The sequence below is a fragment of the Squalius cephalus genome (genome assembly GCF_949319135.1).
Source record: "Squalius cephalus genome assembly, chromosome: 14".
In the NCBI taxonomy this organism is placed as follows: Eukaryota; Metazoa; Chordata; class Actinopteri; order Cypriniformes; family Leuciscidae; genus Squalius; species Squalius cephalus.
In genome coordinates this window covers 6,609,546-6,634,644 of record NC_137135.1, presented here as the reverse complement: position 1 = coordinate 6,634,644, position 25,099 = coordinate 6,609,546, and the positions used below count along the sequence as shown (strand labels likewise).

General features: G+C 39.8%; 1 protein-coding gene across 1 annotated transcript; it reads left to right on the top strand.

Annotated features, from left to right (window-relative positions):
- Positions 1 to 273: 273 nt before the first annotated feature.
- LOC307170969 (E3 ubiquitin-protein ligase TRIM35-like) lies at positions 274 to 18,684 on the top strand. The gene is made up of 15 exons (XM_079892304.1): positions 274 to 856; positions 1,461 to 1,556; positions 1,669 to 1,899; positions 2,017 to 2,039; positions 2,121 to 2,242; positions 2,539 to 2,806; positions 3,627 to 3,792; positions 5,064 to 5,152; positions 5,411 to 5,474; positions 5,751 to 5,887; positions 5,968 to 6,039; positions 12,924 to 13,017; positions 13,614 to 13,657; positions 14,895 to 15,019; positions 17,622 to 18,684. The coding sequence occupies exons 1-15, from the start codon at positions 461 to 463 to the stop codon at positions 17,747 to 17,749; spliced, it is 2,055 nt and encodes a 684-aa protein (XP_079748430.1). The 5' UTR covers positions 274 to 460; the 3' UTR covers positions 17,750 to 18,684.
- The last annotated feature ends 6,415 nt before the right edge of the window (positions 18,685 to 25,099 follow it).

The window sequence follows — 25,099 nt, the reverse complement described above, 5'->3', positions numbered from 1 at the left end:
ACTCATAAATTCATTAACTCATGAACTCAAAAGTGATTCATAAATATGCCTAAATATATATTTTAGTAAACTTATTTTGTTTTATATAGTAAATTATTTTATAATGTTTTTTTTTATGTTACAGACTTGATTCTTTATTCAGTTCTTTGTTTCCAGAATATGCTTGAAAGCACAAATAAAATAAAGATAAAACTATACATCCAGTCTGTCTTCAGAAACTCCACCCTCTGACAAAACCAACCAGGAAGTGAGTCTTTATTTCTGCCTTTCAGTTTCACTGAAAGCTAAAACGAGTCAGTGTTGTGAAAAACAGAGGAGGACACATTATATTATAGCATTTTTGTTTATTTCTGAATGAAACCAGATTAGATTTTGATTGTAATGGTTATTTACTCTTTAAACCAAAGTTCAGAAAGTGAAAGTAAATTGTAGATCATTGGATCTTTTACAAGACGAGGAAATGGATTCAGAATCTGTGGAAGAGCTTTCTTGTCCTGTTTGCTGTGAAATCTTCAAGACTCCTGTTATTCTGTCCTGTAGTCACAGTTTTTGTAAAGAGTGTCTACAACAGTTCTGGAAAACTAAGAAAACTCAGGAGTGTCCTCTCTGCAGGAGAAGATCCTCTAGAGATGATCCACCAGTTAATCTAGTGTTAAAAAACTTGTGTGATTCATTGATAAAGGAGGGAAATGAGAAACGTTCATCAGGATCTGAGGAGATCTGCAGTTTACACAGTGAGAAACTCAAACTCTTCTGTCTGGAGGACAAACAGCCTGTGTGTTTAGTGTGCAGAGACTCAGAGAAACACACCAATCACACATTCAGACCCATCAGTGAAGTGCTTTCATCTTACAAGGTAAGACACATATCTCTCATTTCATATGCTGAATACAGTGCTACACATAGAGTATTATTTGTGTATACAATAGACCAGTATTTATTTTTGCTTAGACTAAATCTCTATGATTTACTACTTATATAAAATTCTGCATTAAGCTTCGACTGCTCTGATGTTCAAATCTTCTTGAATGTAACAGCATTGGGACAAAACATGTTTTGAAAAAATCGATATGTCATGTTGATATCATATGTAAGGAAAAGTAGTTTTTTATTAATATCTGATGTATTACAAGACACACCAAAAAGTGATACTAACATTCTTTCTCTTTCTGTATTTGTATTTACACAACCTCAAATATACAACTGCATGGATATAATAATTAAGAATTGGCCATTGAAAAAAACACATTTGTTTGGTAAAAACATGATTTCTTGATGTTCATCCTTTCCAAATTAAATAATTAAAAAATATATTTGTCCTGCAATTTTGAGACTCAACTGTTTCCATGAGAATGACCCATTCAACATATACATAATATAACAATAAAAACATTCAAACATACAATGTTTAAACCTCTTATAGCTGCATAAATTTCACAGATTTTCATCTTAACCTGTAGGAGGAATTTAATACAGCACTGACGTCCTTACAAAACAAGCTCAAACATGGAAAAGAAATGAAGAAAAAGTGTGATAAAACAATCGAAGACATCAAGGTGAGGATATAAAGAGTTAAATACTCAACATTCACACACAGAGTTTATTATTGACATTAGTGGAGTGTGTGTTCATACAGCGCTGACTGAAGTGAATGTGATTTGATTTCAGTCTCAAGCTGAGCACACAGAGCGTCAGATTAAAGAAGAGTTTGAGAAGCTTCATCAGTTTCTCAGAGACGAAGAAGAAGCTACAATCACTGCACTGAGAGAGGAAGAGGAGCAGAAGAAGCAGAGGATGAAGAAGAAGCTGGAGGAGATGAACACACACATCTCAGCTCTTTCACACACAATCAGAGACATGGAGGAGATGATGAAAGACAATGACGTCTCGTTTCTAAAGGTGACAAATCAATCTGGCTTCATTCTTTGTGCATAAAACAACTTGTATAGAGAGACTCATTGACACTGAGAGCGTTTGATAAGATATTAAAATGTATTCAAACTCTATATTTTCCAGAACTATAAAGTCACGATGGAAAGGTGAGTGAGCTGCTCGTATCTCTTCTCTCAGTGGATCTGAACTCAAATTCACTGCAGTTCTGACTCCTGAATGTTCCTCAGAGTCCAGATCTCACAGCCAGATCCACAGATGAGTTCTGGAGCTTTGAATCATGTGTCGCGGCGTTATCTGGATAACCTGCCGTTCAGAGTCTGGAAGAAGATGCTGGAAACTGTCCAACACAGTGAGTGTTGATAGAAATATATTTAATAATTTCCAAGTGAATCTTACTAGATCATACAGCGAACTCATAATGAAAAGTCTATTCCTCATGGTCTATGTTAATGTATTAGGATACAATAGTGTTTATTGAATACTGATATTAAACCTGAAGCCTCAATCCATTCTGACAGTAACTGAGAGACCATTGTGATGATAGCATGATTTATGATTTCTTTTAACAAAGTCTTTAAGTGTTTTACATTTACATTTCTAATACATCATATTTCATCCTGTAATCTGATGTTATTCTCTTTGCAGCTCCGTTGACTCTGGATCCAAACACAGCAGATCCTCATCTCACACTCTCTGCTGATCTGACCAGTGTGTCGGTCAGTGATGGAGATAAAACACTTCCTGATAATCCAGAGAGGTTTGACGGGTATCCATGTGTCCTGGGATCTGAGGGCTTTAACTCAGGAACACACTGCTGGGATGTGGAGGTTGGAGACAATACATACTGGGGTCTTGGAATAACCACAGCATCAAACCAAAGGAAGGGAGAGGATTTCTCTAAGTTTAATGTCTGGTATGTGTACAAGAACAGCGAATACACCTCAGAATCCCCAGAGTAAAGCGTTTCTGACTGTGCTAGTAGCAGGGTTCATACAAGGTGCTTAAAGTTCTTGAAGTACTCAAATTGGACTTTTTGACATTTAAGTCCTGAAAAACCCTTGAAAACAGCCATATTTATGAAAAGGTACTTGAAAAGTGCTTTAATTATTGAAAGACAATATGTGAAATTAGTGTTTCATTTTATCGATAAAACAATCTTTTTACACAAAATATTGATATAGAGCTGTTTTTGCATGACTTTGAGCATAATAATCCTCATATAATCCTCATATCCCAGGTCAATCATATATTCATGAGAAAAAAAAATCATTTTGAATAAGGAAATGGATATCTGTCATAATATCCTTTTGATGATTAAAGTTACCGCAGTCATTGCATCTGTTGCACTTTATTTTTACCATTTTGTTTTATTGGTTTATTTTTATTTATCTGTTTACCTTTTTTTAGAATTTGAAGCTAATAAAGATATTGTTTAATAAGTGAGACCTCTTATTGTATTCCTTTAAAACAAAAAAGTAGTGCTTGAAAAGTCCTTGAAAGTCCTGGAATTTCATTTTACAGTATCTGTACAAACCCTGTAGTAGTTATTAGGGTCCATGTAAACTCAGCTACTGCTAGCTTAGAAGTAGAACGATGATAACCTGTTGTGAAAAACCCTGTTGTGTATAATTGAACCGCAGACCGGTAACTTTTCACATTATTGAGATCAGATTGTAATTTTTCCTCCTCCTAAATTGTTGATTAATCATGATATCCCCAACTCTTTTCTGCAGCTCGTCTAAGCGCGCTCAGGATAGAGACAAGGAGTCTGCACCCTCTTCTTCCATCACGCAGCCGACAGCTAAACCTGAGCACCCACGCAAGCGCACGTTGAGCCAGTCCTCCACCTCGGTTACCAGCAGCAAATACAGCAGCAAAAGCGGCTCCAAACACCGCAAGGTGCGTTTGCCTTTTTACACACGCAGACACTGGCATGATGAACGTGAGAAAACCTCAGGCTGTTCCAGAAACTTATCGCTTCACACACACGGTTTACCATCTCCACCTTTTACGTTACACACCCTGTATTGTGTACAGTACATACAATTATGCAGTGATTTACCCAGGGATTGCATTTGCAGAAAATAAAAAGCCTTGAAGCTTTGAAATGAGGCTTCGAAGCCTCAAAGGAAAATTTCATATTTTTCATTCATTCATGGTTTTATATTCTGCAAATGCAATTTCTGTGTAAATGCATTAATGCCACCTTTGTTTTGCATATATAAAGCTTCACAGCTTCTGTCCTGTCACTTGACTTTCAGTTTTCCCATAGCTAACAATCAAAATAAATAATAAAGATTCTGAAGTGTGCATCTGATATACTTTACTATCCCATGAGGCCACGGGAGAGGGTTTATGAATGGCAGTGAAGCGACACAGCTGATAGGTCACGTGACTATATTTCCATCCACCTATTTTATGCAATTTTGGGTTATCGCATTAAAATAATTGCTGGGTGGAAACGGCAAGATGGGGCATCAATTCTAAAAATGTGCATAATCTATTGCACTCAATTGAGGCAAAACCTGATAAGAAGACGTGCATAAAATACGATTAAAACACATTTAAATCCCTTGATGCGCAACAAAAAGCTCACGTGACTGACTCAACAGAGGATGTTCTCTTCAAACGCAAGAGAACATAACCGTGTTTATGGCGTTTCACCTGTGTGCTTTGAGACGCAACTCATTTATGATGTACCAATGCAGCAACTTTCATTTTTATAACAGATATTTTGAGCCAAATTTCTCTTAAATACATGGGATGGAAAAGGTGCTTTATTCGCTAATGTTTTATGCAATAGGGTATTCCATTTTTGTGAAAAGTTAAATTTGTAACTTTGAACTGAAACATGACTAGTGAAAACATGGCAAATGTAATGCATCCGGATTACATTCTATATAGTATGAATGTACTTTTTTTAATGGTCACGAAGTAGTTACGTTTTCAAAAGAAGTACCGGCACATCGTCTAACTTGCCCTGTAAGATTCTGTCTAAGTTGTCGCTGTGCCGTGAAAGTCACGTTTCAGAACACAAGACTCACTAAACATGGTTAACATGTAAACATGTTCTTGTATAGAGTTTATTTCAGTGAAGTCCAACATTAAAGTTTGTCTTGACGGATTTTCATTTTCTAATTTCTCAATGTCATTTTTTAAAAAAAAAACAGGAGAAAAGCTCTAAAACGGAAAATCCTGTCACAGTGCTTCACATCTCTGATGGCTCCAAATCCAGATCCAAACTCCTGTTTGAGGACAGGTATGAAGTCTTGATCATTTGTCTGACTAATTAATTAATTCCTTTAGATTCTTTTATACTGTGATTTTAAAGCTACCATGTTTATCTGAGTTTTTGTTATATTTTTTATTGTAAGTTTAGTTTTATTATTGTAAGAAGCAACTATATATATATATCTCGATTCATATAGTGGGACGTTAAAGCATCATTAATGTTCTCTTGTGATTTGTTGGGATTTTTGTGGGTGTAATAACAGCCAATCCTCCATCTGAATTGCAGGATTCATTCTGCTGATCATTACCTTCAAGAGGCGAAGGAACTGAAACACAACGCGGATGCTCTGGTGAGGGTTAGTTTTACTGGCCTACGGTTTTCACATCTGTGTTAGTTAATCTGCTTGATATTTCTGTGACCCCGGACCTTTTGTGTTAGTCCTTCATTGAGAGCGACACAACAGGTGCTCTCTTCACACGGAGCCAATGTTTAAAACTCGGGGTCAGTGATGTTTGTGCCAATGGCAAGATTGTTTTGAGTTTGTGTGCCCCATATTATCACATGTTATGTTATAGTGTCCGTTTAGAATCTGTTTTCCTCCTCACACGCGTTGTGTTTTCCACAGATGGACAGGTTTGAGAAGGCTGTGTATTACCTGGACGCTGTGGTGTCGTTTATCGCGTGTGGAAATGCCCTGGAGAAAAGCACCCAGAAGGCCAAATCCCCCTTTCCCATGTATGCCGAAACCATAGAGCTCATCAAGTAAGAATAGAGGAATTGAGATACTTTAATATCTCTACATATAATGCTTGAGTTTGCTCACAAATGTGCATGTTTGGTAGGTACACGATAAAGCTCAAGAGCTTCATGGCACCGGATGCGACATCTGCAGACAAAAGGCTAGCAGTGCTGTGGTACGTAGCGGAGACACAATGATTCTGCGTGTTTCGGGTCAACAGTTTTTGGTTCACAGTTGAGAAAATCATCGTTTTCATTGTTGACTCTCTTGAATCATCTTTTATCTTTTGGATTGTGTTTTAAATCAATTGAAGTGCATGGTCATGAGAACTGAATCAATGTTTGGTAATACTTTATTTTAGTACATTTACGCATGGATCATGTCACGCTTTTTATAATACAGATTGTTTCAAAGCAGCTTTACAGTGATAACAGGAAAATAATGCAACAAAGTTTGTTTCTAGAAGAAAATAGCATTATAGTCCAGCTTAAAGGGGGGGTACAATGGTGTTTCATGTATTCAGAGTTGTTTACAGTGTTAAAGAGATAGATTCTCATGCTAAACATGGGCAAAGTTTTTAAAAAATATTTTGGACGAATAACGGAGAATTTCTATGCTGAAAATCTTACTTCCGGGTTGGTACAAGTTTCGGCTGGGTTTTTTTAGATCGTGGATCTAATGACGTAGATAAGAGTGGAACTCCTTATATGAGCATTTCTCTCGGAAAAGCTCGCCCGCGAGCACGTCGACTAGAGGAGAGCGAGACCGCGCACATCAACGCGCTTCAACAGGAAATCATCGGCAGCCAGCGCTGCATAGGATTTGTTCAAGAATGTCTCCAAAAAAGTGTGTATTTGGATGTGAGGGAAAGCTTACCGTGTTCAGTTTTCCAAAGAACCCAGTGTTACAGGAACAGTGGATGCAGTTTGTTTTTCCGGGGCAGCAACGGAGTGTAGGAAGTGCGGTTGTGTGTTCTGGTCATTTCAGTGACGAATGTTTTATTAACAAGGCTCAGGTCGACGCTGGATTTGCAAATCGTTTGCTATTAAAACGTGGAGCGGTCCCAGTGATAAAAGACCCCATTCATGTAAGTACAACTGGATCAGATTTCTGTCTTTTGCTGGAAATCAAGAACTACCGCTTGACTCTATAGCTCCGCCTCCAGGACCTCGGCTTTTTCCGGAGAGAATCGGAAAGCTGTATTTTTCTTTTCTAAATATAATAAAACTAAACACTTTTTTGAGATATTAAGGATGCACTACTACTCTATAGGTACTCAAGATTAACATGAGATTAGGTGAAACTGTGCATGTTATGTACCCTTTAAGTAAGTTCAGCGATGTTTCATTTTTGTTGTAAGAAAGTTATTAATTTAGTTCATTTATATATATATATATATATATATATAGCCGCTCTGGAGAAAACAGTGATGTCACCGTCCAGCTCAGTTCTGTTCAGTTCTCATATAATGTTGTCAATGCAAGCAGATCAATAATATTGTTGAATATTAATAAATCATAAATCAGATGTATGTACAATAACATTACGATGTCCAGCAATCGATTTAAATAGTACATTGGGTTTAAATTGTCGTTTAATGAGGTCTAATATATGTTGTTAGTGGCGAGAATTTTCACGTGAATAAATACCTAGATTCGACTTTTTTTAAGCGTGTATTTAAATGGTCCAGTGGCAGAACTTTTTCCAAGCGTGTCAGAGGTTCTGGGTTCTAATCCGCACTCGTATAAGTTTGTTTTTTCTCATCAAAACCGATTATGTTTATCAGTGGTTGTATATCAGGCAGGGACACGTTTGTGTGCATTTTGTTTTGTAATTTCACCGGAACGAATAGAGAGTCTCCACAACGGATTGAACCGAGTGACGACTGTGCGCGAGTCACAAGAGAATGTCTCGGATGCGTATGCAACCCTCGTTCCCTGAAGGAGCGAACGGAGATGTAGTCGACGTTGACTGAATGGGATCACGCTAGGAAGTCTGTCATCTTTGAGTACTATTGAACGAGCCAATACAATTGCCGTGCGTGATTCGCATCACACACATTCCGTCCCCGCGGCGCGGGTATAAATACGGAAGTGGATGCATGCACTAATTACTTTTCGCTGAGGAGCCGAGAGTAACTCGGAGTCAGCGGTGGTCCAGCTATAGTGGCTAAGGGACTACGTCTCCGTTCCCTCCCTCAGGGAACGAGGGTTGCATACGCAACTGAGACGTTCCCTTTCAGTCGTTCACATTCGACGTAGTCAACGTCGACTGAATGGGATCTACTATGGAAAGCGCAACTAGAGCTGCCACCTTCCAGTGCCTGGACGAAAGCCTCCTGACCCCCCCGCAATTTTGAGGCGGAGAAGGGCAAGGCTTAGGCCAGGGAAGTCAACTGCTGTTCCACAGGACCACTGGGAAAGCGTACCCTATCAATGGAAGGAAGGGATGCTGCGGAAACCACATCCTGCCCGAAGGGAGGTGACGTGGAAAATACACATATGGACTGAGCGGATGACTGGCAGTACAACATATGGAATGTCACTGGGATGACTCCAGCCTATAACAGGGTGGAGGATCAACTGAACAGTGACGGCAGAGTCGACACAGGCTCGCTGCAGGGAGCCGTACCGTGGAAGAATACACATATGTGATCGCCATAGGGATCACAACATATATGGTCCTAGCCTAACACAGGTTCCACCAGTGCATACGAGTGATAGGCCTGGCTTCGGACGTTCCGCCATGTCCGTTGCCGAAGGGTATGGAGGAACTTGACAGGGTTCGGCTACTAAGGGGAACTCACTGGAGCAAGAATTGCGCACGTATCCAGTCCATATGGCACAGCAAGCCGAGACTTCGAACTGTGCTTACAGTGAAACTGGCTTCATGTGAAGGGAGCCCACGGGAAGCAACAGTTCGACACATAGGCTAGTTCTCTAGCGAACGTGTATAGGTGTCGCCCAGCCCCCAACTCTATTTAACATCTGTTCAGCGAGGCACTCTGTGTCAACGCCTAGGAAGGAGCAATACCCTTGCTTAGGAGGAGCACCAGAGATAAGTCCCAAGAGGGTAAACAGGGACGCAAAGAGGTTATTTCTTTTCTCCTTGCCTCAGGAACCTGACAATCAAGTCGTACTTCCCACGGATTTGTATCTACTGCATCATGATGAGCATCAATACAGAGGCCACAACATTTTGAGGTGGAGGAGACACAGCCCTCACTCCAACCGTTAGCAGGAAGGAAGCACTGAAGTGATCGAACACCTTCGGGATCTCCTCACCGAGAGAAGACTCAATTCAACAAATAGGTTCCACTTCTAAGGGGGAGCGAGCCTCTTTTTTGAGAGGTGCTCTCACAGAAGTGATGGTCTCTACGGCATAAACAATGATTGCAGTAGTAACCAGAACCTCCGCATCCCGTTCTTTTCAGAACCAGTCCTGGAACTCTCCAAGGTCTAGACGTGAGTGCCATCATGCCCCATCCCTAAGAATGTACTCAGAGGAATGAGTCAGGAAGGCTGTAGAGAGGAGAGGTCGGTTGGACCAATAAGGGGCAACTATCAGGACCAGCTCCATCTCTTCCTGATTTTAGCACCGTAGTGCAAGAAGGCTCACTGGGGAACGCATTTCTGCGGGGGCCCCAGGGCCAGCTGTGGCCAGAGTTTTTTCTGTGTCGAGGGATATCCACTCAGACAGGAGAAGAAACAACAGGTGGAGGGACGAGTCCGGAGGGGCAACAGACGTAGCTGTGCGGCCCCGAATTGGTCCCAAACAGCAGGCCAGCTCCACTCTATCTGGACCAGAGGCTGTCGTGAGGCTTGTCAGCGGCACGATTGAGCAGGCCAGCAGTAATAAGTGGAATGAAGCAACCTTAGAAGCTTCTGACTCCAAGGAGGAGGTGGCGGGCGAGTTGCAACATGCGAGGGGAGCGTAGCTCGACGGTCGCAATGTTGTCTTTTCAGACCAGTACATGCTCGCTGTGCAACGGTGTCTCAAAGCGAGGAAACTGTAAGCAACTCGAGGCAGTAGCAGTATACGTGGCCCCTCAGCCGGTATTAGTGGGCACTCATTCTAGGAGCCACTGGCCTGGAGAAACGAAAGGTCTTTTTACGGGCTGAGGGTTTGGCAATAGGCCAGGGTGTTTATCACACGGAGCATGTCGCTCTGCCACGGTCACCTCGGGACTCGGCCGTGAAGCCAGTGCTGAAGCGGTCTTCATATGGAGGAAGCCGTGTGGCTGCGTCTGCCATATGCCCCAGGAGCCTCTGAAAAAGTTTCAGTGGGACCCTTTCTCACTTCTTGAATAGCACTGAGCTGACACACCTCTATCTGTGAGATGCGCTGGACCGAGACCATCTCCATACTAGAAAAGAGATCCTCAACCCTTGGGTGAGTTTACTCTTTCCCAGTTGACCTGAAGACCCAACTGGCTATGGAGCACTCGAAGGGTAGGACCATGTACTGATACTTTGTACCTTCGAACGCAAGAACACAAGAGGCCTGTGGAGTGGAAGGATAGAGATCTGAAGTACATGTCTTTCAGGTCGAATGCTGCAGACCAAGCTTGGGGACGGGGCATTTTTGAAAATGAATCTCTGTGTTTAGCAAGTGAACGGAGACTTTCGAAACGGGCCCGTTTCAGTTGACACAGATCAGATCAGTTGACAAGATGGTCATAACCCACCACACATTTAGGGTACAATAAAGTACGAGCTCATGGAAGCCAGACTTCATATCGGCTGGAGGGAATGGCTGGCTTGCGTCCCTCCTGCGGCCGGCTCTATGCTGCCCACAGGCCTTGTAAGCTCTGCCCGTCAGAATTGGTGAGAACTCACAGGCTTTAGGGGTGAAACGAGGAGCCCCATCCAAAAAGCTGCGGCTGCTGGACACAGGTGCACCTGTGTCGCGCCAGACCGCTCTATTGGAGGGACAGCCTCGCAACCCTTCACCGCTCCTCCGTCAAGGGTAGTGAGGGGGGAAAAGCTTATTCAGGCAGTTTCTGGCAGAGAAAGGTGCCGTCTACGACCTGGTAACCTCTACATGCACTTTGGGAAAGAAATGCACTGGGGCGGCGAGCTGAGAACCAGCGCGGCCCATTCCGACATACCAATCATCCAACCGAGACTGTTCGGGACACGGTGGAGGATTGCACTCGAGCCTGACAGCCTAGGTGGCCCGATTCAGCATAGCTGATGTTTCTGGATCTGGCTTGGGCAACATTACACTCCCAGAGGGAGATAACGCAGCCAAGTCATCATTTCCAGAGGTCAGCTCACCCTCCGATGCTGCAATCGGCATCCTGTCCTCTGGAGAGGCCCCGAATGAAACGGCTGATCGGTCCATTACAGAGGGACCAGCGCGATCAACGGGGGGCTCCACCGGCTGTGATGTGATAGAGGAGTGAGGGGCCCACAGGGATTGGTTACCGGACGGGGAAGCCTCACTATGATCCTCTGATCACCCATCCCACACGGCGCCGTAGCGTGGTAATGGGGACTCCACCTTCACGCATGAAGGCGAGTCTCGATCTCAACACCGCGATAGTCATATCCTCGCAATGAGAACACAAACTATCCAGAAAAGCTGCTTCAACGTGCTGCATATATACACATACATTATATACACATATATATTATACATATATATATACACACATATATACATATACATTCTACAAACACGTGATAATACTATTGTGACCGTCCATTTGGGGGGACAGGGAACGATCGCATCCAGAAACGCACAGGTGGCATCTTGAAAAATACGTAAACATACCCGTGTTTCTCTTTCAGGAAATGGGGCCCATCACCAGTGCCAGAGCACACAGGGGAATGACAGCGCCAACACTGAACAGTGAACTGAAACAGTGAACCACTCATTTTTCCGCCCTCTAACCAGCCATCAACAAACACAGAAATTTGATGCTGTTAAAACAGCAGTTGAGAGCTCAAAGCTCGCGTTTACCGCTGCACTAGCGCTGTAGAACCAGCAACTGGGAGAGTCTTCCTAGAAGAACACCGACACATTCGCTCGTTGTATACAACAATACTCTTCTGAGATGATCGGCTCCGAAGCAAAAAGCAACTAGTGCGTGCATCCACTTCCGTATTTATACCCGCGCCGAGGGGCGGAGTGTGTGATGCGAATCACGCATGCCAATTGCATTGGCTCGTTCAATAGTACTCGAAGATGACAGGCTCCCTAGCGTGATCCCATTCAGTCAACATCGACTACGTCGAACGTGAACGATTGAAAGGGAACACAGTATACGTGCCACTGATCGCAGAGGCAACAAGCACTTTGATCACTTGATTTCAAAAACAACACATTTCAGCGCTAGATCGCCTCTTTTGAACCCCTCGAACGAAATGAATACTCTGCTAGTTAACTGGAGATGTTTTATTTATTTGTATTGGTACATTCGTTTCGCGAGATGTTTCAAAAGTGGTGGGGACAATATCGACCTTAGCAAAAAGTGGTTTGGACATGTCCCACCCGCATCTTATGCCTATGGTTTTTGTGCAAGTGAGATGAGTAAATGCATATTCACATTTAGTCTAGATCTACAGTAATCATAATGTTCACACACACAAACTCAACGCCTCTGCACTTACGCTTTCTCTCAACATTAGGACAGGAGAGCTGTCAGTCAATACACAGGGAAACAAAGTAACTTGTGTTACTAGTTTGAAAAAGTAGCTCAGATAGTTTGTCGTACATTACAAGTAATGAGTTACGTAATCAGATTACTTTTACAAGTATCTAGTAAAGTAACGCATTACTTCTTAATGTGTTACCCCCAACACTGCTAGTGTACTTTAACAATCATTATTAAACTTAATGGCTCTGAAAACAATCAATGCAATCTTTCACAATAAATAAAATGTTCTATTTCCAGCAGAATGGTGTTAAATGTATTATTAGTGATTGATATCAACCATCTTTATTTGACTATCTTCATCAGTAAGGTCAATGGTGTTAAAGCTGTTACTGTGCACTCAGTATTTGGTAAAGCTGTGGCTAATGTAACCGATGGATATGTGTGTGTCTCTGCAGTCTGAGGTGCCAAGCGCTCCTGTATTTGAGGCTTTTCAAGCTACGGAAAGAAAGTGCACTGAAATACTCAAAAACACTCACTGAACACTTGAAGGTAACATGATTTTCTGTTCTTTCTTATGTGTTTATTCCATGAAAAACAATAAAACAGTAATATTGAAAGTACAGTTTAAAGTAAGTTTGCTTTTTTATATATATTTTAAACTGTCATTTATTCCTGTGATCAAAGCTGAATTTTCAGCATCATTACTCCAGTCTTCAGTGTCACATTTTCCTTCAGAAATTATTTTTAATATCCTGACAAATTTATGATTATTATCAATGTTGAAAACAGTTGTGCTGCTTCATATTTTTGTGGAAACTGTGATTGAAAAAAAGTAGGATTCTTCAATGAATAGAAAGCATTTATTTGAAATAGAAATCATAATGAATGTCTTAACTGTCACTTACTGATCAATCTAATGTGTCCTTGCTGAATAAAAGCATTCATTTTTTTCATAAAACAATCTTACTGACCCCAAACTTTTTGACTGTTGTGTAGGTTTGGAATTACCAGTATGACTCAATTACAAAAACACAGGAAAGATGTAGTTTATTTTGGAGATGTCAAATTCATGTTAATGTTTCTTTAAACAGAAGAACGTAACGTATACAAAAGTATTCATTACTCTATTACTCTGTTTTTTCCAGAATTCGTTGAGTTATACCCAAGCTCCGTCTCCTGGAGTAGCAAAGTAAGTTCCTTTTATTGTTTTATATATTGTAAATGGAGAAACATTGGAGAAACACCCTGACAACCGCATGTTTAAAACCATTCTAGTTACAAAAATGCACCAATAGGTTACATCTCTGCATTTTTTATATACTGGATCACACATACAGTCAAACCTAAAATTATTCAGACACCAGATATAATTTTTGATATTTTTTTACTAGTGGGTGCAGTAAACTATGACATATTATACCCAAAGATTCTTCATACAGTGACTACCAATATAAATACAAATTGGGGCCAAAAATTATTCAGACACTTTGACCTTATAATGTTTTGCTGAAGTGTTTTTTCTTTAATTGCTAATGTGACTTTTTTACACCACAGACTGAACAAAATTAAGCACTGCTTGGTAATTGGTTGACCTAAATTGATATTATCTACTTGAGTAGTTAAATTTAACAGCTGACAGATATTCAACATAATTCATCTGTGAGACAGTCTAACAGAAGGATGGACAAAACCAGTGAAATATCAACGAGTTCTTGTCATATTTTATTACCATTTTCTAAACTATAGCGAATAAACTGTGATAATGTGAGAGATGTTGAAGGTGTCTGAATAAATTTGGTTTTGACTATTAATGAAGTTTATGAAATGATATGGTAGTTGACATGGTTTGACATGGTACACTTCATCTCAAACTATACTCTACAACTCATATTAATTGAATGACTACATGGATTGCTTTTAAAATTTTACACTGAAGGAGCATTTAAATAATCCAGTGATGGCAAAAAGATGGTTAAAAATTCAAAACATTTTCCAGTAAAATATGTAAACATCCTTTAAAAAAATTTTTTTTTTAATTGTAAATGTTTTTTTGTTGTTGTTGTTTGTTTGTTTAGCATTAATATAATTTTGAGCATAAACCAGTTTTATTCTCAAAACAAGACAAAATAATGTCAACGGGTTGATAAAAATCAAAGCAAAGTTCATAATCTTTAATCAAAATGACATTTCTTCTCTTCCCCGATGATGTGTTTTTACAACCTGTCACTACTTATGGTCACTACGCTGGATTGAAACGACAAGATATGCATCAATTCTAAAAATGTGCATCATAACTTTTTTTCATCCGATAAGAATACATGCACACAGGGTTTGAAATTAACACCCACCAAATGCAGGTAAAAATTAACTGTGGAGGGTAATGCTGTCAAATCACTAGCCAATTTGGCGTGTTACTTCTCCTCCAGCTCCTCCGTCACCATCACTCAACGCATACACCAGATGGCCGCCAGCTACGTGCAGGTCACCTCAAACTTCCTCTACGCTACCGAGGTGTGGGACCAGGCTGAGGAGCTTGCCAAAGAGCAGAGAGGTACTGATGCCCTTCTCCAAACACCTGCCTCAAACTCAAGCCCTCCTTTCTGCTCCTGTAACAGGGCATATGCTCTCTGAAGAGCCTGATATTCCCATGTCAACTGCTTGAACCGCAATACTGACTCTTCAGCCGCCAGACCCTAATAAAGAGAGCATGAGAAATACTGCACAATGAGTATTCGAAACAACACAGACAGCAACATAGTGTCGGCCCAGATCTGTGTGGATTCAACGTGTACCAGATGTGGGCCTGATCTGGGCCGACACTATGTTGCTGTTTTGGAAATGCACAATAATAATACAAAGCATACCGTAGAGAAGAAGTCAAGATAAACGCATGAACCCTTAGTGAGAAATGAGTGAGTTAAAGGTGCAGTGTGTAATTTTTAGCAGCATCTAGTGGTGAGGTTACGAATTGCACCCAACAGAAGTTACGATGTCCAACAGGAAGTGATGTCGTCGTCTGAGACAGCAGAGAGTAGCCAGTTAAGCAATGAGGTTTCTTTACAAAGATAAAGTAAGAAATTAGGTTTACTTAATTATTCAGTAAAACGATATGTTATTACGAATAGTATTGTTACTTGTACATCATTGTGTCAGTGTTTTATTCTCTGACTTTAGCTAGCTTCTTAACATGAAGAACAACATAGTGATGAAACGCGTTTGTCCATTTAGGGCCACTGTAGAAAAATGACGATGTAAGGAGACCCGCGGTGTGTGTAGATAGAAATGGCTCATTCTAAGGTAATAAAAACATAACAGTTCATTATGTAAGGTCTTTATACAGCACTGAAAACATAGTTATGTACTGTATATGATATTGCATTTCTGTCAACAGATCCTCCTAAATATTACACAATGCACCTTTAACTCTGCACAGCTTTTCTGCAGTCATTCTGTTTCTAGCTTTTGAAATAGTACATTTAGTACTTTTTCTAGTACTAGGATGTATAGTACATCCTACTTTACCCCCATACATGCAGTACACTCACTAAAAGCAATATAGCAAATACTATATAGCAAATCTCATTTTTATCATTGCAAAAATGTTAACTGTATTACTGCACAGCTATCTATATAAAGTTGAAAATGTATATTATATCCAGGGGTGCACTTAACAGGTGTGTTCTCATTAATTATCAGAGATGCAACGGATTGCAGTTGATCCGTGATCCGTACGAACCAGCTGCCCCACGGTTCGGCACACATGTGATTCGCAGATTAACTGCTAAATTTAACCATCATAGAGTGAAAATGTATCATTTGGACATGTTTTGTCATGGCAATTTACACATTCAAACGATTCTCTCTCAAACGAAAGAGAGAGGCGTGTTTCAGATAGAGCTCGAACACCAAATTGATTCCTCTTTTGCGTTTCCTTGTGCTTAAACGGACACATACACACAAAATGATGTCAAAATAGCCGTCTAAATACCGGATGTGCACACAGACGTGTGTGCTTTTGAGTGTACTGCATGTATGGGGGTAAAGTAGGATGTACTATACATCCTAGTACTAGAAAAAGTACTAAATGTACTATTTCAAAAGCTAGAAACAGAACGACTGCAGAAAAGCTGTGCAGAGTTAAAGGTGCATTGTGTAATATTTAGGAGGATCTGTTGACAGAAATGCAATATCATATACAGTACATAACTATGTTTTCAGTGGTGTAAAGACCTTACATAATGAACCGTTATGTTTTTATTACCTTAGAATGAGCCATTTCATTACCGTTCCTAGGCCGGACATCCTTTTTTAACACTACTGTACATGTTTTATATTCATGTAAAGTGATTGATATATATATACACATATATACACTGTAGTCAACATTTGAAGTGGATCAAAACCTTTCATCAAAGTTGTTTTAAATTGACACATACACAGAAAATCATGTCAAAATACCCATCTAAATACCGGTATCGGCAAGTATTCTCTCGGTTATGTCATAAGTGAACAGTTGGGAAAGAAACCGGATGCATTCGCTCTTAAAGTGATAACAGCCTAATATTCCTGCTGCTGCCTGTGTCATTAATGTTAATCAAATGTAAAAAAAATATTGTTGAACACGTGACAAAATAATGTTGGAGAGAAAATAAGAGGTGAGCAGTCAGGAGGAAAGTGATAACTACATCTTGTAGGATAAGTGTGAAGTGTGAGTCCAAGCAGCACCTCCAGGAGCTCCTGCGAGAACCAGACCAGAAAGTTATGTGCACCCCTGACTATATCCAAATTAATTCACATGCAGAAGTGGGCAAAAGCAATGTCCGGATGGAATATTTGTTTTTAATGGCCCTACAAGACTGATATACAGTATGTTCATTTTTAATTTTATCATTATCAACCCGATAAGAAAGTTTAGCCAATATATTGAAGACGATAAATAATGTATTATTTCCTTCAGCTGAGACACTTCAGATTCGCACTGTTCACCATGATGGTTTTGAATTGCTTGAAATATGATTGGAATTACTTCAAAGAAGGAAAATACAGTTCAGTGCAACATGTGCAGCACAAGCCTGTTTTATTGGCTACATAAAATTGTAATGAGAAGATCACATTGTTTGTTCTTCTTCTCTTGTGTTTGGTATTCTGCACAGAGTTCTTCTGTGACCTGGACAAGGCGATGGGCGCGCTGATCTTCAACACCAGTAGCATGACTGAACTGGTGTGCTTCACACGGCAAGGCCTGCACTGGCTCCGGCTTGACGCTAAGCTCGTCCAGTAGACCGTCCCAAACACTCACACACTCGATCTGCCTCAGACATCTGTGACACTGTGTTTGTTTCTTCACCAGCTTGCCAAAAACGAAAATAGTACACACTCCACCACAGACCCTATAATAGAGGAGGTTGCATGTTCATCTGCAGAGCCTTCACACACTGCATCGTCCTGCTCATATCATTGGCTCGTTTCCGGAAGAAGAAAAAAAAGGCTCTTTTTTTACTGACTTTGACTAATGGTTTTTTTTTTTTTTTTTTTTTGCTGTTGTTTTGCTAGCTGTAAGCAAACATGAAGAATAATTGGATGTTTAGCTTTTTAATTTCAACAAAAGTACCTCCCTTTAACCAAAGGTGCTTTACAATTCCTCCTTTTATCATTTTATTGTGCCTTGTTTTTGAAATACAGGAAACTAAGAGACAAGTTCTTGAACTACACATCTGAAAAGGTTAAGGTGCGAGGTGTGGCACGTAAACGAGAAGCAGAAAGAACATATAAAAGAGTGGCATCTCAACTGATTCTTGCATACCAGACCAAAAGACTGTTCGGCATTATATCAAGGCATTATTACTAATGTGTTGTGTTTTGTTTCTGTTCGGCCTGGCTCATGCACACATCAGAGTAAGTCAGTTCTAGCCCGTTGGGTCACTACTGCAAATACCCAGGCCCAGATTTTCTTTTTTATACGAAAAATGTAATGCTTGCATCTCACCGTTGTGGGTTTTCTGGTATTAAACGCAGGAGTATTTTATTACCGTTGGTGACGCGCCTGTGCCTTAAATACATTTTATTTAGATATTAACAACTTGGATTTCACTCTTGGATTTTCAGGCATGGATACAGGGTTGCAATACGAGATGAGAGACGTATTTCTATTGTGTATGAAAATATTAAATAAAACGATTTATTAAAATGATTAAAATGTTTTACCTGTTTTGCATTACTTTGAAATAGTGCTGTCAAATCGATTAATCATTAATTTACAAATCATAAGTTTGTAAATATATGTGTGTGTGTGTGTTTATGTATACATACTGTATATAGCCTACAGACTCACATTAGTGTACTATATATATATACACACACACACACAGTGCTGTAAAATCGATTAATCGTGATTAATCGCATCTAACATAAGTTTGTAAATATGTGTATATATGTATGTGTGTAGGCCTATATATACACACATTAGTGCTGTCAAATTGATTAATAGTGATTAATCGCATACTTGTAAAAGTGTTTTTGAGTATTAATTTTAGTGTTTTATTATAAACACTATGAATTTCATGCATAAGGTGGGCTAGATATTGAAAGAAATGCAGCAACAAGAGTCTGGCATGGGAACTTCTTCCGAGGCTGAACTAAAACCTCATGGAGGCTTATCGCTACCAGATTTTTGGTCCTATTATTTAGCATACCAAATGAGACCACTTAGGACTTGGATTGATGTTGACTCCCCTTTGCCATGGTGGGCCTTAGAAACTAATATTATTTACCCATTGCGTCTACAGGATTTACCTTTTACTGGAATACCTAAGAAAGTTCTGGAAAAGTTTGGTCCAATTATATGCCATTCTATCAAAACCTGGAGAGTGGCAGAAAAGATCATGGGAGCTTTAGATTCCTACTGTGACTCTAACCCCATTTGGTATAATAGTAATCTCTGTACGGGTAACAAACCCTTTGTTTCCAAATGCTGGGTTAAATGTGGGGTTTATACCCTGAAAGATCTGTACAGTGAGTATGGACTTAAGTCCTTTCAGATTCTAAAGGATGAATTCTCTCTTCCAGGATTTTCCTTCTTTTTGAATCTAAGATTGAGATCTGCGCTGAAAGCCTATGGAGTACCCTGGTCGACTAAAATATCTTCTCATCCTATGATAGACTGGATAGATTCCAGTATGGCTTCTAGGGGTATTGTTAGCATAATTTATAAATCGCTTGTGGTACGACAGTACTCGAACATTCCAACTGAGGACTTCTGGGATAGACATTTATCACACAAGACAACTCGTCAGTTTCCCCCTATTGCAGCGACTTTTTCTTGTGCATGTTCTGCAGACAGGGTGACCATCCTTGATTAAGTTTCCCTCAGGACTTTTGTTAAAGCCAAAATATGACCACACCTCAGAATTGGTTCTTTTAAAAGGCTGAAAAATCTCCCGAGCATGCCCAGCGCCGGCGGGCAATTGATGTCAAATAGATATCAAATTGACGTCAAACACAGTCATCAAAGAATTGGTCAAAAATGCAAATCAAATCGATGTCAAAACTTGACATTAAATTGACGTCAAGTTTTGACATTCATTTGATTTGCATTTTTTTAAAACATTTTTTAACACATTGATGTTCTATTCTAGACCACAAGAATAATGACAAAAAAAGTATTAAATGCAAGACGTGTTTTATTAAATCCACTGGTTTATATCAGAATTTTATATATAAATTTTAATCTGATATAAATCTTAATTGATGAAAATAATTGCATTACATTGTGTCATCACGACAACATTTTACATATTATAGGTTTTTACATCAAAGCTCTCAAGACCTTTAAAAACAAAGAGCAAGTTAAATGAAAATAAAACCAGTTTTGTAATTTGTTTCGTAGATAAACAAATTAATGAACAGAAACATAGATAAACAATAGGTGCATTCTACATATTCAGAGTCTGAACAGACCTCAATGGCCGATTTCCCCTTTTGCCGTCCCATACCCCCATATCTATCAGGAGCAGACCGGAGATAGCTGCCCATGTATTTCTTTATTTCGGCCTCTGACGCAGAAAGTTTCGACTGCTGTACAGCACCTTAATGAATATAAAGCCACAAATAGCATTCATTTTAAGACATTAAAATACAGCATACATTTTTCAGCAAGCATCACTTGTACATGTACTGTAAATCCACAAAGTAATTAACTTTTTAAATAAGCATGGATAACCATCTAGTGGCTCAGTGATCCTCCTCATCATTCTTTTCAAGTGAGCTGCAACAGCAGGAAAACAGAAAAACTGAATCCAATTTTTCAATGTCCAACTTTTCGTTTTTTGGATGAAAAAATAAACTGATGATAAGTGCTACCCATCTTAACTAAAGGTGGCATAGGTATAACATAATTCACACATTTAAAACCTGTGCTTTTAATATTGTCTGAAAATTTGTAGAAAAACAACTGCATTTTTTGAGTTTATGCATGAGAGCGCCCTCTGGCTTTTGGATGTGGCAGCATTTGACCGTAATTTATTGAGAAACTGAGCATAATAATTGCACAATTAATTGTTACACCCCTACAGTATTGTCACTGTGCATCTGTGATGGCTAAAAGTTTGCCGCACAATGGGTAACACTGGATAGATACATTCTGTACAAAGCTGAAATTTATCCTGATGGTGAAGAGGAAAGGTAATGAGACCAAAACTGACAAGATCCACACCCCTTGAATAATTCATTTGCATAACAAATTTACTGTGACCATGATTAGTAGATTTTCATATTTGCCTTGGAGCAAGCATTTGATGGGCTGACTATGTCCATGCTTGGCAATGGGCCAAAAGTACTACAGACATCTGACAAACATTCTACATGGTTATGTCAAGTACAACTTTACACCTAAATTATTGTAGTAACCAAAGATATGTTTAAGTCTTTCTCTGTGTGATGCAGAGTCGGAGACGTTCGGATCCATTTGCAGTATGTTTATTAAGAATAGTCAAACAGGCAATAATCAGAAAACAGCGTAGATAATGACGAAGGAAATCCAAGATCATAAACGATACCAAGCAGAGGTCAGGGCAGGCAGCAATATCCAGAATCATAAACAATAACAGGCAAAGGTCAGGGCAGGCAGCAGACAAAGAAACAGGAGTCAGTAAACAGTCACAGGTCAGAACACGGGGAATCAATAACAGAGAATGAACGCTTGGTAATGTTAGCCGGGGCAGAACAAACATCGCAATGTGTGAGAGTCAGAAGGCAGTTCATATAGAGGGGAGAAGTGGGAACACCTGTGCCGGTGATTAGACCTAGGTACGGGGCTTATGGGAAATGAAGTTCAATACTCCGGTGAAAGTGTTCTTTGATGAGCGGAGAGAGCCACAGAGGTGTGATCTATGACACTCTGAGTGACCCTTTCAATCACAAAAAAAGAGTAACTGACCCAGCATCATGCTTGTCCAAAGAGCTGCATGAGGCAAGAAGTAGGCAGCCAGAGTGGAGATGAATGTCTCACTGTAGGACACATTTGGATCCCCTTTTTTATCGAGGGGTGCAGTGCCAATGACCTCCATGAAATGTCTGTGAAAAGACGTCTGACTGAAGGTGTCCTAAAATATGAAATTTTACATGATGTTTACATGAGTGATTTTAATCAGGTTAGCAGAAGACATAATTTGAAGACATTTTTCATGTTTACTGTGTACCTCAAGGTCCTCAGGAGCAATGCTGCTGTCATCAACAGCTGATTCCCCAGTGGTGGTCAACAAAGTCTGGATGTTGTTGAAGTGCTTCTCAACATGTTCAGAGCTGCATGGGCTTGAGAAGATGACAGTGCAACCAAGGAGCATTTCATCAAACTCTACAATGGGACTTGCTGTGGTCCGAAAACATGCATGGCCAACTTGTAGTTCTTGGGTGCACTGAGAGAGAAATAAAAATAATAACATTGTCATAAATCATCATGAATAATTTGTTGCCATTCATCTTTTTTATGAAAAAATATAAAGATTTTACTTAGTGCTTTTTACACAGGGATTTAGCATTTTTCATTATATGGCTTAGACAGCGGTGGACAATAGGAAGACTGAAGTCTTCAGTGGTGCCTTTCCCTGTCAATATTTGATAACTTTGGAGCAAGACATTGAGGTTAGTTTGGCAGAAGACGAGTGAGGACCATGGATCCATCACATATTATCATGAGTGGACTGATGTTTTTGTGTCCATATTGCTTGGCATGATCTGTCTGGAAAGCACTGAGAAAATACATTATAGATGAGGTGGTGTGGTCATAGGTCACATACGAGCTGCTGGAAAAGGAGAGGAACCCTTATTTGGGTTTCTGACCACCAGCTTGTATACGTAACAAGGACCTGTGCTGTGTTTACTTTTCTTCACAATGCTTCCTGTTGCATCAAGATATACTATGTCGTCTTTACATATTTGGTGGAATATGTCAATGCTTTTCTTTGACCAAAGCATCACACCCTTAGGATGGAGGATCGCTTTCTGGATAACCTCATCCGGCTCATCTCTTTTTTTCTTCTACCATCATCTGGAGACTGAGTGTTTCATTTTTATGTTTCCTGTCCTTCATTCTTTGTCTCCAGGAAATGGATTTCAGAACACCTGGCGATGGTGCCTCATCTCGACAGCCAGACTCTACCACAGATCCTTTAAGGTTTTCCAGTTTCTTAAGATAGAGTGCCCTTGGTAGTGTTGTTTGCAATTGCTGATTTATTTCCTTTTGATCACCAGCTCTTACCGGTCGCCTTTGCAGCTCTGTTTTATTGTGAACTACCATGTCACCTCTGAACGACACCTGTGCTTTAAGTGTGTTCTCACTGTGCACAACAACATCAACTTCTACTGGGCAGTCAGTGAACAAGCAATAGCCAGAGCATTTAAAAGCAGGTGTGTTCCTGGTTGATCCCTGTATTTTAACCCTGTGGCCTGTAAAAGCAAAACTGCAATGTGGATGGATTGTGTGAATGCCTGAAGAGATAATGTTAGTCCACTGCAATCCCTTGAAGTGATCCTTTTTTGTTTTTATTTTCTTATTTTTTTCCAGGCAGTTTGAGGAATATAAAAGAAGGTGGTGCAGGAACACTCTCTGTAAAGGATTAATCTTCTTTGGCAAGACGGACATCATCGTCAGTGTCACTCCAACTGTCACTGTCTTCCACCTTGGGATCTTTGTTGAGGACCTAAGAGAATAAACAGTAACTAGATTAAAAAGTTCGTCGAGACAAACTTTAAGTTGGCTTGAGAAAGCCGGACCAGAAAGTTTAAAGTAGTTTGAAGTTTAAATTAGTTTAAAGTTTAAAGTAGTTGAAAGTTTAAAATAGTTGAAAGTAGTTTGAAGTTTAAAGTAGTTTGAAGTTTAAAGTAGTTTAAAGTTTAAATTAGTTTGAAGTTTAAATTAGTTTAAAGGTTAAAGTAGTTTAAAGTTTAAAGTAGTTTAAAGTTTGAATTACCGGTAGTTTTAAGTTAAAAAGTTGCTATGGTGTTTCTAGTGGGTTGCTAAAGTGTCCTGGGTGGTTGCTAGGTGTTTGCTAGGGTATTTTGGGTGGTTGCTAGGGTGTTCTGGGTGGTTGCTAGGCAGTTGCTAGGGTGTTCTTGGTGGTTGCTATGGTATTGCTAGGCGGTTGCTAGGGTATTCTGGGCGGTTGCTAGGGTGTTGATATGCGGTTTCTAGGGTCTTACTAGGTGGTTGCTATGGTATTCTGGATGGTTGCTATGGTGTACTAGGCGGTTGCTAGGTGGTTGCTAAGGTATTTTTGGTGGTTGCTAGGGTGTTCTGGGTGGTTGCTAGGTGGTTGCTATGGTGTTCTTGGTGGTTGCTATGCTGTTGCTAGGCGGTTGCTAGGGTATCCTGGTTGGTTGCTAGGGTGTTGCTATCCTCTTGAATTAAGACCTTCTCCCTCGTATGTTCTTTTTCATATTCCTTTTGAAATGTAGTCATCTCTTGTGTAACTTCCTCCTTTGCGCCTTCAATCTCTGGTACATCTTCCTCTCCATCTTCCTCTTTTAGCGCTGTCTCCACCTCCTTTGAGTCCTCTTTCTTTACATCCACTGGCCCAAACTCTTTCTTTTTTTCAGATTCTTTCTTTCCCTCTTCTGCTTTTAAATATTCCTCATCTTGTATGATGTCCTTCTCCTTAAAGGGGTCATATAATACCATTTTTGTACAAGCTAATATGATTCTTTAGGGTCTAAATTAAAAGTTTGTAATATACTTTAATTAAAAATTTTCATTAGTATTGTAAGAAAACACTCATTTTACCTGGTCAAAAACAGCTCTGTTTTCAGCACGCCGTTTAAGTGCATGTGTCTTTAAATGATAATGAGCTTTGCTAACCCCGCCCCTCTGTTCTGTGCATACACCGTTTCTAACACAATAACACAATAACCATAACGCATTGTTCATTATAAACGTGGGATTATGAATTATATTGAGAACGTTGTACATAGAAAACATGCCCTAATGTAACGTTACCCTAAGTGTAAACCGCATTCATCGTGAAGCGTGCATCAAGCGATTTGCAAAGATTAATATAAATATTAATATAAAGGTTAATAAAACGTTACACTCACTTCAGTTCTTCTGGAGGTGCAGCAGGAACACGAATAGTTGGTAGGC

What these genes read in the sequence shown, in the direction of transcription:
- LOC307170969 (XM_079892304.1), top strand. Translation starts at nt 461, where the DNA reads ATGGATTCAGAATCTGTGGAAGAGCTTTCTTGTCCTGTTTGCTGTGAA. An exon ending in AACACAACGCGGATGCTCTG is followed by an intron (nt 5,475 to 5,750) that starts GTGAGGGTTAGT and finishes TGTTTTCCACAG; the next exon opens with ATGGACAGGTTTGAGAAGGC. An exon ending in GAAACCATAGAGCTCATCAA is followed by an intron (nt 5,888 to 5,967) that starts GTAAGAATAGAG and finishes CATGTTTGGTAG; the next exon opens with GTACACGATAAAGCTCAAGA.